Here is a 16,059-nt window from a genome sequence, read left to right as displayed (position 1 = left end):
TGCTCACGCGAGTCTGTCGGAAGCGATGAATTAATCGGAATGGCCTAGATCTCTGTTAGCGACAGCGTCCACGAAGTTGCGGTGGCAATTACTCGTTTGGCCAGTAGAAGGGCTGGATCAGGTTTCCCGTGACCCCCGCCCCCACTGTCAAAGCCAATGCCAAGTAGATATTTCGAGATCGAATTCCCCGCGCTATGGCCAGCGTTCGCAGCTCGCAGATCGCCATTCAGCGACCAGAAGCGTTCAACCCGGATGGCTCCAGCGCAAATTCATTTGTTGGGCTGATAAGACGTCAGAGTCCTGACGGGAAGAGTGTGGAGGTCTCTTAATTGGCTGCACTTTTCGCTCTAATTGCGGAGTGCCGCATTATCGTTCTCAATTTCACTGTACAGCGCGCGCCGTCAGCCCCACGCTCTTCGATTTTACTTCGCGCAGGCAATGCAGTGCCCGTATATTGTAATATTCGATTTCATGTACCACGCGACGCGCCGTGAGGCAGATCGCAGCGATAACGACAGCGCGGTGGCGTGCGTGTCATGTCCAAGTCGATAACGAAGGGCGAAAAAAAGAAGGAAGATTGATATTGACCGTTAGTGAAGGTGACCCTAAGACCCACTTTACGGTTCCGTTGCACTCGCTACTTAGGAAGTGCTGGCAGTGTATGCCTGGTGCGTGCATCATGCAAGCTCCTGGTAGTAGAAGACATGGCGCTGCGCTCTGCCAACTCACTTACGCTTGCGATACCACCTGTCGGCTGAAAATGAAAAAAGAATGTCATTAATAAATTACTTAAAGGATTGCGTAAACGGCTTCCACGGCGCGTTTATGCTTTAAAACTTGCTAGATAGTATTTGTTTTTTTTATTTAATGAGCAAACAGAAACATTGCGGTATTCCTCGACCAGCGCGCAATATGATGACGCGCACTTCAGAGGTGGCGCCCTCTCGTTTATTGGCCGCGTCCTCCCCTTCTTCCACACCTGGCTTGGAAGCGTTCCATTTAGTGACGCAAGCGGCGAAGTGCAACCGTTCGCTTTCCTAACCGCTATAAGAGTCCACCCCTTCTCTCTCCGTAGTCATCTTGCTTTAGGGCCTGCCTTCCGTCAACTTTGGAAGTTACTTTTAAAGGGCCGTCCTCGGTATCATTTCTTTCCCCTTATTGAGTCGAGTTACGCGTGCTTTTTTTTTTTATGCGTAGAATATTCCAGCCGTGTCGCCGTTGGTGACATTGTTGCCCGGCGACCGCAGCGCTCCTATTTCAGGTGGCAGGTGAGATAGCGGTAGCACTCTGGTGAGTATCAATTAAGCGACGAACCGTTACATTTTCGGCTCTACCGTTCGTGCGCAGCCAGCCCGTACACACGTCCACTTTTTTTACACTGGTTATTCGGTATATGTGTTCGCAGTGCGCAGATTGGTGGTGGACGTGGAAGATATTTGTTTGCGGCGTATGGCCGTATCGTTTCACATGAGCGGGTACTCAGTGAGGATAATTACGTGCGGCTCCGATGCTCAACGTACTTGAAGCATTCGCAAATGGCTATATTGCGCTCACGTGCGTTGTTTTCGCTGCGACACAATGTTTTCTGCACCGTGTCCGTTCACTTGTTTTTTTTTTTTTCCTCGAGATGAGGACAGGGAGAAAATTACTCGCACCTCATTCGTAATGGTGTGTGTGCACCTTTAACGCCACTAATTAGCTACGCGACAGATGTAAATTCTAGCGGATACAAGAAATAAATAACGTGAGAGCCGGCATTCAGATGCCATGGTCTGCTAATCATTAGGCCTGTCCCGTCGATCCAGACAAAAAAAAAGAAGAAAAATTGAAAGAAAAAAATAAAATATTAAAGTGCCGGTGATTCGGTACGCGCAGAACCTTTATTGTTCCAGTCACGCGGTACTACTCATTAACTTTTCTTCTTTTTTTTTCTGACTGTAAAGAGACTTCACTTCGCAGAAAAAGGGAAAGCAAATTCTACATCGCGGGCCAAGGTGTGAACATTTCTGTGCTTAATGAGTCTAGACAGCCTTCCGAGTCAACTTTATGTTCCATTGTTTCGAGCTACAGATGGCTTCAGGTCAGGGGAAAAAAGTTCCCGCCACTACCACATATATTCTCTTCTCCTCCCGGTTAACTAATGAGTCCATCAGCGAATGTTCGCGTTTTTGGGTTGTTCATTATTCCAGCAGGTGTCACTTTATGCCCGCTACAAGAGTAAACAAAGACAGGGTATGCGCCGCTTAACGGCCTCGGCTTTTCTATGGCCTCGTTATAAGGCAGATTAATGCCGCTTTTCTTTTTCAGGGAAGGCTGCGCTTTCACAGAATCCTTAGAGAGTTGTGAAAAATCTGAGCGTGCGCGGGACATTTTCAAAGCAGAACTACCATTTGGCCTCTAGTAGCTACAGTGTGCCAACTACGTTCCAAAATTCAAGAGTAGCCTCAATGTCGTTTCAAATGTGATACATGCCGTACTTTGAAACACCTTTCGCGTATAAACTCGGCTCGCTGGAGCTTTTTTCACGGGCAATGAAAAAGGGCGCGCCTGTCTCTGGCTATATGCGCACACCTTAACTGCGCCGCAAAACAGGTGATGAAAATCGCGAGGATGTACTGGAACAGAATAATGAATGCAAAGTACGAACCAAACGAGAAAGGACAAGGCGCATCGGGACACCGCCATTCGCGGTCTCCTCGTCCTCTGTGAACACCCATTCTTCTTTTTTTTTTCTTTTTCCTGCAGCTTTACTGCCCACAAGAAGCTCCCTTCACACGTATGTTTCCGCGCGCTCATGTTTTTTTTTTTTTTTGCTCTAACGTTTACTTCCCCCCCCCCCCCTTATCGTTTTATGGCGTGTAGTTCTGACGTAGCTACGCGCTTTCTCGGTAGCGAATGGCGTCGTAGAATTTGCTCAAAACATTGACCCTTTTACTATCAAGCTAAATGTTATGTTATTGCATAATATTGCATAAGGTGCTGCTTAGCTTCTATCATCAGCTTCTATAATCAGCTACATAATCAAACACTAGTCTCTTCAAAAAAATATTACCTTATTAGGGCGTCGCCGGCGTCCACCATTGGAATGTACCTCATGGGCGGTCGGCCTTCTTGCGTAATGTCACTGCTCAAATATCGTAGGCCTTGTGATACCTTATCTTGGAGGCGTTGATTCTTACGCAGTGACGGCAACCTTTGATTTGATCGCAAAGGTGTAAAAACTGAGGGCGGACGGTGGCACTGCAGAACTTGTAACGTTTAGTACGGCGCAGCTGTTCTTGTATCGATTCGTGCTTTAGGTGCCCTCCGTGATTCCCGATGAGACAGATAGCAGCGATTTTCCCCTCTTGAGTGATTGGCTTTCGTTGATAAGGCTACGAGAGCTCGGGGCATATTAAAGAGAAAAGACATTATGACGGAGCCAAATTGTTGCATCACTCTCCCTTCGCAGCTCAACGTGCTCTTCGCTATAAAATTGCTTCCCATTTGTGAGCAACGTGCACGGCTGGAACGTGAGCACAGCAGCTGTAAGCCGCATTCCATTAATGATCATAGCGCCAGAACTTCAAACGTGCATCGCCTTCGTATCCACGCCGAACTTCAATCAAGAGTTGCGCAGATTACAAAAAAATCGAGGCGTAATGACCGAAGCCGCGCTGCTGGTCGCGAGGAGACGTGATGTGTGCTCGTTGCTGAAACTCGATCAGGCTATCGTATGGCATGCATGACTGCGCGTCACAGATGGCTTTGGCGCGTGGTGCTGCACCTCCACGGGTGGTGCTGATGAGCTCAGCTTGTCCGATTCGTGTAATGGTATCTTTTTCTGCGATACATATCCTCGCTTCTCACTTATTCCAGAATTTTTTTAAAAGGCCGCCATTTTGGTTTTCGTTTCTAATGCGCACTCGCCTAACTTGAGATAGTATCCGCTCCACCTTGGAGAGTTCTCGCGGAACGCCTCTCGAATATCGTTGAATTGGAACCCTGCTCACGGAGTGGGGCTTCAGACTGGCGCATCTGGAGCAGTGAATGAAATGTAATGGGTAAAAAACTGTCCTGTAATCAGCAGTTGCACATGTAAGCGTGTAATGCTTCTTTATTAGTTCAGCAAGAATGTACCTATCTTATTCTACGTCTTTATTGAAATAAATATTATAGGAGCATACTTCGCCTTCAATGTTAGGTCAGTAACATGAGCTATCACATATGATATTTTTCATCCCATCACGCCTTTCCTCTTGCCTGGGGTAGCTAGCTGTACGTGCATCTTGTTGACCTGTTTGCCTTTCCTCTACTTTCTATGTCTCTATAATATATATATATATATATTTAGAATTTCGTTCAGTCCTAACGTTCTACAAACCTAGAGCACGAATCCTAGTTGGGAGGAAAGCTATCTTGGGCCGATTTCACAAAGCTTTTCGTTTGTAAGTGCTCTTCTCCATATGCAAGCTCACACAGTTCATCTTTTCACGGTGACCGTTTCACGGCCAACCACTGTTACAATGTTATCCCTTGGAGCAATACACGCGTACTTGTACTGGAACTTTCCCGAATATTATTGCAGATTCTATTACGAAAGAATCATGTCTAATCAGATTGCGTGCGGGAAGCGAATAGTGCTGCACATTCTGGCACGCGAGCAAAAGCGATTACGCTGAAAGGCACGATGAGTCATGTATAAATAGCCAAAGCACTTGAGCCGTAGATTAGATTTCAGCGCCGACCGTTGTGCTCACCGATAATGTTGTGCTTTGAATGTCACTTGTGTTTTTCTGTGCACAAGTTCACCTCATAAGGAGTTATATATTTTTTTTCATGCTCTCTGAAATTAACTTAGAAAAAAAATTGCATTTGTTGCGCGTACACATTCACTGAGAAGTCTTGTAAAATGCAACGAAGCTTCTTGCAATGTCAAGGAACGTTTTGACAGGGAGGAAGCAGAAGCTGTGTCGAACTGTGAATAATTGTTGCTGTGGTCGGTTTATTCACGCTGCAAGATTTCTCTCCTTTTCCCTTCATAATGGCGGGAGTCTGCAAATTGTTCTTGATGGAAATTATCTATTACACAGGTCTTGGGTGATCAAAGTTATTGCTATACGCGAAAAGCAGTGTCAGAACTAAAAAGTATGTTCATTTTTTGTAGCTGTTGAGCAACGCAGCCATAAGTTCGTTCAGTGCCCGAAGCAACTGCGCAACGATTGCATTTGCAGGATTGCGAAAGATTTCCTAGTGGCTAGCCTTATCTGATGGCACCGCCAAGATCGAATTGCACAAGCCTGTGAGGTACGTGGTATGTGGAGGAGTCTGCGCACCCCAACGTGTTGCGCAGAAGGGCCTGAACAACGCGCGAAAAATGAGGCGCGAAGATATGCTATCTGTCGCTACATCGCTCGCTGAGCATATACGCCGCGAAAGGGCTCTCCACACTTATCACGCGATTATTCTCGGTGGTTGACAGCAGTAGAGCATCGCTGTTGTGTGATGCAATCGTGACTGGGCGGCATCATGGTGCTTAACTTCAGTCGCTGCGTGTCTTCCTTTATGTTCAGCTTGTTTATTTATTTCTTTCGATAGCGCTCTCAAGCTCCGCCTAGCGTTCTTTTCGTCCTCGAGAGACCAGTTGGTTCTATGTTCAACCTCCTTTACCTTGTCACTGGGACGCATTTCGGCAAATTGTGGCAACACCTGTTGTAGTAACTACCACAGCGGGCTAGTTGGTTATTAAGACATAAATTTGTGAGCCTCCGTTCCTGTGTATAAGCGTTCTGCGTATGCGTTAGTGGTGTTTTCTTTTTTCCGCTCCATTCTCCGGCACAAATTCTGGAACGCCCGTTAGATAAATGAAGCACCTCGCATTCAGCCTATGACCTAATGAAAGAACGCTGAAGTTCCCACGGAAAATCATCCTTTGTAAAAAATTCGACGCTAGGCATCGCCCGCAGCCCGCATTCGTATGCATGGGCTTTCGGCCTTGTCGCTTGACGTCACAGCCCGAAAAGTATAGAATATGTGTGTTTTTTCCGATGGAGACATATAGGAAGGTGGGCCTCTTTAGGGCCTTTTAAATTTAATTTACTTTGATTCAAAACGCTTATGCGTTTGCATGCATGATGATAGCACTTCTGCATTCCTTATGCCCATGAATTAAAAAAAATAATAGTTATGGTGGCTTACATGCAAAACGACGATCTGATTATGAGGCATGCCGCAGTGGGGGACTCCGGAAACTTGGACCACTTGGGTTCTTAAAGGTGCACCTAAATCTAAGTGCATGGGTGTTTTCGCATTTCTCTTCCATCGAAATGCGGCCGCCGTTCCTATGAATAGGGATGGCCGGACTAAATATTTGCAATATATTATAAGTAACCTGATGTTTCTTATTGGGGAGAACTACATTATGCGCTCTATTGTACAGTAGAAGTGGGATAAGGGTTTTCGTGGTACAGCAGCCATCGTGGCTGCTACGCGCCAAGGCGAACGTTTTATTTTGTCGCAAAGTGGTGAACTAGGCTGGTTGGTACTTTGTAAAACGGATAAAAGAACCAGAGCAAAAACACGCGAGAGACCAGATGAAGAAGACGGGACTAGTTGGTCCAATTAGTCCCGTCGTCTTCTTCATCTGGTCTCTCGTGTGTTTCTGCTGTTTGTTTTTTTATGCTCTTTGTTTTGTGCCAGGCAGGAGCAATATAATTCAGACAAGCATACAACAGCGAGAAAAGCGAATATATGGCAACGGCATTGCAACGCCCACGCCACGCAGGAATACCGGATCGCCGAGTAGCCTGTTTCTCAGTGCATTTAGTTTTATTTATTTTTGAATACTGCCTGCCCTGTAAAGAGGTTTTACAGGAATGGATAATTATGCATGTGTTATGCAATGACAGAAACACGAAAAATCGTAGCAAATCAGAATGGCATCTCCTACTAGTAAATTAAAACACGAAAAATGAAAACATAATCTCAGCACTAATACGCCAAAAACCGAGGAGTAAAAAGACAGCAGCATCAAAGTGCCAAAAACCAAAGAAACAATGACAGTTGGCCAAGAAATACTTCGCAATAGTATTGAATGTCTAGTTGTCCCGTACAAGAACGTCACTAATGCTGTTTTATAAATTTGTTAACTGATGTGAATAATACAGCAACATCGGAGAGAAAATTTCACGCATTGAGAGCTCTTGGGCAAAAAACCTAACTTAAAGCAGTCAGTGTGGGCAGCAGGAACTGGGAAGAACATGAAATGGTAGTGCCTATAGAAGCTTCATTGCGATGAACCTCAAAATAGTTGATCCAGTTTATATAGACATGATTATGAATAATAAGACAGGAGATATTTTAGTCTTTCCTGTTTAGTTATGCATTGTAAGAAAGGAAGATCAGCTCTTACACAAAACAGGGAAGGGGAGACAAGGCGGTGGTATTTGTTAAAGATGAACCTGACCGCAAGACGCTGGGTCTTTTCTAAATTTCGACATATTAGTTGCTGATTGCGGATACCAGAAAATCTTCGTGTCCTCACTTATTAGCTTAGCGTTTTGCAGGCTAGGCTTTTTATCTCTTGGTTCGCAAGAGACAAGTTACGTCTGAGGCCCCACAACGTTTTGCTTGTCTCATCATATACGTTATCTATATACATTATCTATATTGTCATTCCATTGGAGATCAGGGGTAAATAACAGACCCAAGAACTTATTTCGGGAAGTTCTCTTTGACTCATAATGGTTAGTACTCTAGGGGTAGCCTAGAAGTGTTTTCTTTATAGAAACAATCATGACTTCTTTTTTTTATTTAGTTTGGCTTCGTGCTTCATTTGCGAGTCCCGGTACCATTCTTTCGTAACTTTCTGCAAGGTATAGCGTAACGCATCTTCGTCCATTAGGGGTTTCCTGTTTACTCTACAAAATGCAATAATCTACAAAAAGTCTGACGCTACATTTGTTTTGTTCGGGAGATGATTAATAAATATAGAAAATAAAATAGGGCCGAGTACACTGCCTTGAAGTACCCCAGGTGATACAAATGAAATTCTTTGCTGCTTTTCGCCTACATGGACGTACTGTTCGCGAGCATGAAAATAAGGAAGAGAAAACTGCTGTGTAGGATCCGCATTTTGAAACGTTGTTTCTATTTTCATTAATACCTTGTACGCACAAGCGTAAGTGCCCAGCTCTTCAAATCGGCGGTGTGTATCTGAAGCCGCGAAGCAAGCGAACGAGGAAGGCGCCTGGAGGTGAAGAAGAAAGCGCGCAGAGGAAAGTGCGAAGGAGCGCTCTGAGCGTGCGACATAGTAGCGTCACTTAGAGGAAAGTGTATACGTGATATTGAGCGAAGGCGGGAAGGACAAACGAGGCGGAGTATTGCGGAGGACGTAGGTAGGCAGAGGCGCGCCGGGTGGACCTACTCTGGCAGCTGCTACTGGTATCGTTGCGATAGAGGCGTACTGGGATAACATCGTCCTCGCGCGCCGTACGCTGTGTGTGCGAGCGAAAGCGTGCGACGGTGAGCCGACCATGGCGGCTCAATCTCGCGCGCGCAAGGGAGGAAGCGCGCCGTATTCAGTGGCGCGCATGACACCGGGGGAGGGGAGGGTGCCGGGGCGTTGTACTTTGGCCGCGCGTGGTCGCACGACCTTTATCTTGAAAGCAATGTGCTTTGGGGGCACGGTCTAGGTGGGCCAATGGCTCGTGGCCTTGCGCGCGCAGTGTTCTCACCCCTCAGCTAGCGTTGAAGCGTCACTTCGCTCGCTGCTGTGGCCGCAATTCCTCACGCCAGCGTTTTGACAGTGAGTGACTGCGGTCATCGAGTGTAAAGTGTTCATGTTTTCCTGTGCGCGCCGACACCATGCTAATTAATTGAGCTAGTAAGCGAATGTTTACAAGTGAGCGTTGTACTGCTGCGTGTGGCGCAGTCGCGCGAGCCCTGTCTTGAATACGATCTGCGATGCGGACAGTGTAGGCGTATAGGCAGTTTAGGCGCCCCGATGGCTGATAGCGTCGTGTGTGCGATAGCTCCCATAAGCTGTAAATTTTTTGTGAGAAACCTTATCGAATACTTTTGCGAAATTCATAAAAATCATCTGCGGAACTTTATCACTGCTGAAAGGTAGCGAACTTATTCGATTGTGTGAGATGTATTTGACGGGTCTTTCCCAATGCCCGTGGTGACAGTTAGATAAAAAACCATATGCATTCATGTGAGTCAGGAGATGTTTGGATATAATGTGTTCAATCAGCTTTGAACACGTACTGATGAGCGAGATTGATCGAACAGTTCTCTTTTTTTAAGTTATGGCTACTTTTGAGGATATGACTATTGAGGATATGACTTTTGAGGATATGACAGTAATAGTCATGTATTTCGCGTGTCCCCCCCCCCCTTCGGTGTACTGGTACAAAACTTCATTAGGAATACCGTCCGGCCCTAGGTTTTTTTTTTTTGCCTTTCCATTTCATATAGAATTAAACACTCCTCGCTCAGAAAGTTCGTTATCTGTTTAGGCGTCTATCCATTGATTACCTTATTTTTGGTACAGTATCATTATCTGGAAGTGAAAACTAACGGTAGTGATTAACACTTTAAGCGGAAGGTTGTATTTCAAGTCGCGCCGCTGACAAACGTTTGGCTAATGGGTTTAGACACCTCCAAAATTTATCGGGTGCTTCACTTAAGATCCCAGGCGCTACAACGTTAAAAACTTTTGTTTAGAATCTTTCAAGAGTCGCTTGAGATCTTTGGTAAGTGAATGAATAGTGTCTCCAAGGCTAATACTGCGGTTATTCGTACAAATCCTACGCTTTCGTATGATATTTCTTTTTTTGCCTGTATTACTCTACAGGGAAGGCTTTTGGACAGCTTTGTCAAGCTGTCCAATGAGCAGCTTTTTTTCTCACTCCCTTTGTTCTGTACTTTCAGAGCACAAAATAAAGTATCGTCTATTTGTCTTAAGTGTGTGGTCTTGAACTCCACTAGTGCACGAATAGCCTTCCGTGGTAGCGACGAATGTGGCCACGGTCTGTGTACCTTTCACTCAGAAATAGGTCTCGAGTCCAGACAGCTTAAATTTGTCCATGGAGAGAGGCGTAATAGACATCATACGAGGACAGGTACACGACAGGTGCACGATGGTGTGCAGGAGCCGCACGTCAGGCTATCGGCCATAACAAGAGGGTAGGGGTCAGCCTTAGTAAACGCAACTTCCAGCCATAATTGGTACCGCAATGTTGCGTTATAGGCAGCCTGCAAATGGAGACACTCGTAGGACACCGGAAAACTTGTATTTTTTTATGGGCGAACAGACCAAGTTCTCTGGCAGCGTCCGTCCTCGTAAAAATAATTGGAATAATTGGATATATATATATATATATATATATATATATATATATATATATATATATATATATATATATATATATATATATATATATATATATATATATATATATATATATATAATATATGCGTTGTCTCCTTTTGTACAAATTTATTGAAATGTGTGTACCACTCCCCTCAATAATGCCCTGTGGGCCATGAGGGTATCTGAAATAAATAAATAAATAAATAAATAAATGCTTTTCATTCCCTTTTGCCCTGTCATGGGTAATATGGCGATTGGCCGGTGCATGCTTTTATGAGCCTCAGTAGCATACGTGCTGCTTTGTGAATGCAGGCCAATGGCACAAATGCAAAAAACTTATACAAGTGCTATTTGTGACTTGCTTGGCTGTCGCTTCACTATCGCCCTGTTTTATTTCGCAATTGACGGCGCTCAAGCGCCAGCTAAACGGAAAGTGCACTTGCCCAGGCATTGCGAGTGCCCATCCTCATAAAAGGGATTCCCGGATAGGTCGTGTCGCTGAAACGTGCCATCCCTGTGCGAATATGGTGTTTGTTCCTCGCATGTGCAGCTGTACCCTGAAACCGGTGAGCCGAGCGGCGGCGGCGGCAGCGGTGGAGCGGCGGCGGCGGCGTGCCCAGCGTCGGCGTCCCTGCCGACGGGGCGCTCGCCGGCGCCGCTGGTGGCCGTGCAGTCGACGCCGACGCCGCCCCCGAGCGAAGACCACCTGCCACCGAGTGGAGGCGGCAGCCTGCCACTCAGCGCCTCCTGCCACTCGCTGACGGCCGCCACGACGGGCAGCAGCCTGGGCTCCTCCATCAACGACCTGACGCTCGAGGCCGAGCAGCTGGAGCGCGCCATCCGCGCCAACGACGTGGCCGCTACGCGCCGCCTCCTGGAGCTGCACCACGGCCGCTTCTCGGTCAACCTGCACGGAAGCTTGCTGGACAAGAGCAGCGCCGGGTCGGCCAGCCAGGACATGGAGATCCTGCTGCGTAAAAGCCAGACGCTCATCGACCGCTTCGGTCGCGGTGACTCGGTCTCCACGGACCTGGAGCCCGTGCCGGCCGTGTTCGCATCCGCACTGCACCTGGCCGTCGAACATCAAGCGCTCGACGTGGTCGGCCTCTTGCTCAAGTACGGCGTCGAGCCCAACGAGGCCGGCGTGCCTTTGGGCAGCCTGCGCCGCGGAAGCTCGGCTGCCTCCGAGGCCAGCGGCTCGCTGCGCCGCGCCACGCTCAGCCCGCGCGCCGCGGGCCATAGCCCCGAGCAGGCGCCGTCACCCGAGCTGCGACGCCGCAAGTACGTGCCGCTGCGTCCCGAGCTGGCAGCCTCGCTGCGCGTCGTTCGCTACTCGCCCGACGGCCGGGAGATCACCTTCGAAGAAGAGTACACGCGCGACTTCCTCTACAGCCTGCCGCCGCTGTTCCTGGCCGCCGCGCTGGGCCGCACGGCGGCGGCGCGGCTGCTGCTCAAGTACGGCGCCGCCGCCAGTCCCCGCGACAAGAACGGCGTGACGCCGCTGCACCTGGCCGCCTGTCAGCCGCAGCCGCCGTGGCCCTGCCTGCGCCTGCTGCTCGAGGCCGGCGCTCGCATCCACACGGCCAACCTGCGCGGTGCCACTCCCTGCGACCTGGCCGAAAGCGACCTGAGCGCCGTGCAGATCTCGCTCGTCGAGGCTGCCTTCGCAGGCGCGCAGAACGCCGCGGCTGCCGCAGCCGCGGTTCTCCAGACCGCCACTCCTGGGGCGTCCAATGCCGCAGCAGCAGCCGGCGCCGTTCCCGCCGCGGCATCGTCGGTGGCGCCCGCCGCGCCGCCCATCAAGCAACCCCAAGAAGAGAGCCACGCGACACGATCCAACATACTGCGCCGCCTTCAGGACTCGAGGCCGGGCCAGACACACCGTGGCTCGGCCCGCAAGAAGGAGCCACCCGATGAGCTGGCTCCGTCACCCGACGGCCCACCACCGTCTGGTCGACAACGAAGCCCCGGAGTCCTCACCACCGCGCCCGATGAGGACAAGACGCAGGAAAGAGTGAGTCAGCTTTCCTCGCTTTTATTGCGACTTACTGGGCAGCCTTCAGCACTGAACCGTTAAAATGGCAACTATCTGCAACGGTCGTGCTAGCTTCAGTCAACACTATAAATTCTAAGGCTAATTCACGAGTATTTGTGTTCGTAAGAGCCATTTGCCGGCCACCTTTTCCATAGTAGCATATCCAAAATAACGATTGGTCGGCATCTGCTCTTACGAACGGTTCTAGTGTAAGAGCGTTATATTGAATTGGATCGTGAGACGCTGCGGTTGCGCTGTTTTCAAACTGGCAGTGAATACAGCTTGCTAGAATGGTCAGAAAGCGCCCATGCCATATTAATGGCGCATATAACATTCTGGATAGGTTTTTGGCATTAGGCTTGATGTTACCGCACATTGACATTCCACGCGACGTATGTTATTATGAAAAAAAGTAAAAAGGGACCCTATAACGTAAAACTATTATAATATGTTTTTGTTCCAATCTCCTGACGTCAAATTTACGTGCCCGCCGACGCAAACATCGGGCGGTGACCCGCAGGTTCGTCTAAACAGACCAATCAAACGCTCTCTTTGTTTATAGGAATTCACTTTTGTTTGCTGCGAAAACGAGTAACATTACCTACACAGAGCGGCTTGTCTTATCTATAATTGACTGACAAGAGGCGAGGAGCACGCTCAAGAGGAGAGGGATTCGATGGGGCCGAGCCAGACCACTGAAAATCGATGACCGGTTGGGGAGGGTGGTGCCGGCGTCTGCGATTGGTCCGCTTTCCCTTTCTTAGCTTGCGGTGGCCGGTCGAAAATCGCGGTGGCATGCAACGGAAGGTTAAGTATGCCACTAAAACGGATCTTTAGCAAAGGAGAGTTGGCAGAGCGAAGTCGTAAATTCGCCGAAAGTGCTCGAAAACGTTACAAGGCCACGCAAAAAGTTTTATTGTACGCAAATAAACCCATGCTCTCCTGCAGGTGCGAGTAGCGAGTGCCTGAGCGATCGGCGGCAGCCATCTTTTATTCCTTTCGGAACGGGGCAGCATGCGGCTATTCAGATATAAATTCAGTTTTGTTCGGCATATTAATGCATCTTTAACGCGTACACGTCACTTTCACGCGACAAGTTTTCGTGGTTTTGCGACGTCGCCTGACGGGCAGGTGAAGTGGATGCAGCCCGAAAACTTTTACCAATAGCCGAGGGCTAATGGCGAAAAGGCGTCGAATCAGAAATAAATAAATAAATAAATCATGCATAATCAGTGCGTACACGTCATATCAGATGGGGAGCTATCGTGGTTTGCATGACGTCGCGCGAATGACAGGTGAAGTAGGGGTGGTGCAAAATCGTGGAGGGCTGATTGCAGAATGGGAACAGAAAAGTTTGGAATAGCTTTACGTTATAGCGCCCAGGACTGTGTTTGCAAGAAACTTCGATCGCCGAAGCTGTTCGTCAGCACGATTAACTGCGCCATCCAGTCGCCGTAGGAAGAGAGAGTAGAAAGTTCAATGAGACGAAATCGGAAGATTTTGTCAGGAGGAGCGCGTCTATGGCCTGCTACTCCACACTAGGGAAAAAGGAAAATGTATAGGCAGAAGACAGTACAGGGGCCTTTAAACGTAAAACTATTCTAATATGTTTTTCTTCCAATCTCCTGACGCCGAATTTACGTAAACGCCGACGCAAGCATTGGGCGGTAACCCGCAGCGTTGTTCGAAAAGACTGATCAAATGCGCTCCTCTTTTATAGCAGCCCACTTTTTTTTTTTGCTTTCAAAGTGAATAGCATTGCTTACATTGCGCAGCTTTTTCATTGAATCGGCTGACAAAAGGCCAGCAGAACGCTGAACGGGAGAGGGTTGCGATGGGGCCGAGCCAGGCACAGCGAAAGTAGATAACCGGACAAAGAGGACTGTGCCGGCGTCTTTGACTGGTCCGCTTCCCCTTACTTAGCTTGGGGGCGCTGGTCCAAAAACGCGGCGGCGTGTAGCGGAGGGTTAAAATTGCCGCCAGAAGTGATCCTCCGCAAGGAAGAGTTTGCAGAGCGATGTCGTATACGTGGCGAAAGGGCTCGAAATCGTTCTAAAGCCACGCTAAATTTTTTACCATACGCAAATAAATCCGTGCTCCCCGGCAGCTCCGAATAGCCAGTGCTAGAGCTACCGGCGGTCAGCCATCTTCTGTTCCTTTCGGAACGGACCAGTCAACAACTTTCCCGAAAAAAAATTCAGTTTTGTTCGGTATACTAATACGTTTTAAAGACGCACACGTCACTTTGACGCGTAATTTTTCCGTGGTTTTGTGACGTCACGTGACAGACAGGCGTAGAGGGCGCAGCACGATAACGTTTGAACATTATCAAAGGCCAGTGGCTAAAAAGGCGTCGAGTTAGAAATAATCATTTTTCTTTCGTTCGGTTTAATCATGCGTAATCAGTGTGCACACGTCACATCAGATGGGACGTTGTCGCGGGTTTCGTGACGTCGCGTGACAGACGGGCGAAATGGGGGTGACCCGAACATTTTTTGACCAATCTTTGAGGGCTTATTGCAGAATTGGAATACAAAAGTTTGGAATAGCTTTACGTTACAGCCCCCCAGGAGAATGAGGAGTAGTGATGAAATAATACAATGAGGTATTTCATCAACACAGCAACTATATCATTAGCGAAGGTGGCCGGCCAATGACAAAATATTCTTACGAAACAGAAGCTCTGTGGATCTGGGCCGGTATTCACAGAAAAAGTTCTCACGCTAAAGTTTACTTGTAAAAGGAAATGCCTGCCAGTAGCGATGTTAGACAAAACATTAGCGAAGGTGGCCGGCGAATGGCAAACAGCCCTTACGAGCGAAACTTTATGAATTCGAACCTGTGGCCCTTTTCTTCCTTTCTATTTTTTTTTTCTAGTCTGCATGAAGTTATGAAAGAATCTGCTGCAAAATATACGTTGTTGGAAGGGGTTGTCTCAATATTAAAGAACAACTGAGCAGACGACACTTGTAATCACGTGTGCTTTCTTTCTGCACAAGAATTTAACTTCACTACCTTTGCCGCTCTCCTGTCATGAAGAGCTGAATGGCTGATAGGTCAGTGCTCATTTGCCTTGTTATCTCCAGCTTTATCTCCAAGTTTCCCTACCGGACAGTGGCAGCATATTTTAGTTGCACGCTCAAGCCGCCGAACATACATAACCTCCAGGCCAGCGCTGGCTTCCCATTGCGACTAGAAAAGCGGGTCGGTTGGCGCCGCGCCTTTCCGGCAGCATGACGCTCTTCTTCCGCCTGGTTGAGGCTGTCCACGACTGCGTATTCAAAGCATTTCCAAGTAGCGCGTAGCAGCACGGTGGGCCAACTTGATCAGGTGTAAGAAATGTTTGGATGTGACGAGGTGTCCTACCTAGCTGAAGACCTCGAACGCGGGGATACACGAGCTCTTTCGCTTTCGAGCGCGGCTCGGGAGCTGTAAAGGAAGCGCACCAGCAGCAGTCACGGCATGAAGCAGCCGCGCTTGATGCCTCGCACAGACACGCGTCTCATTCACACGAAAAGTGCACGCGGCTCGTATAGGTAACTATGGCAAAAGACACAGGCGCAGTGCACTCCCGTTCTGTACTTTTTGTGTTTCGATACTTAGAACACGTCAGCAGGCCGCGCATGCACTCTTATGTCATTACCATTCAGTGTCCCTTACGAACAGG

The 16,059-nt window shown here is 48.3% G+C and overlaps 1 protein-coding gene across 1 annotated transcript in view; it reads left to right on the top strand.

The window, feature by feature from the left end:
• Nucleotides 1-16,059, top strand: part of LOC142565822 (uncharacterized) — a 147,859-nt gene that overhangs the window by 73,792 nt on the left and 58,008 nt on the right. Inside the window, exon 4 of the mRNA XM_075676367.1 lies at nucleotides 10,908-12,371. Coding sequence (XP_075532482.1) covers nucleotides 10,908-12,371 — 1,464 coding nt within the window. The remainder of the gene's footprint in view (nucleotides 1-10,907; nucleotides 12,372-16,059) is intronic.

The sequence above is a fragment of the Dermacentor variabilis genome, unplaced genomic scaffold (assembly GCF_050947875.1).
Source record: "Dermacentor variabilis isolate Ectoservices unplaced genomic scaffold, ASM5094787v1 scaffold_12, whole genome shotgun sequence".
NCBI lineage: Eukaryota > Metazoa > Arthropoda > Arachnida > Ixodida > Ixodidae > Dermacentor > Dermacentor variabilis.
This window is presented reverse-complemented; position numbering and strand designations above follow the sequence as displayed.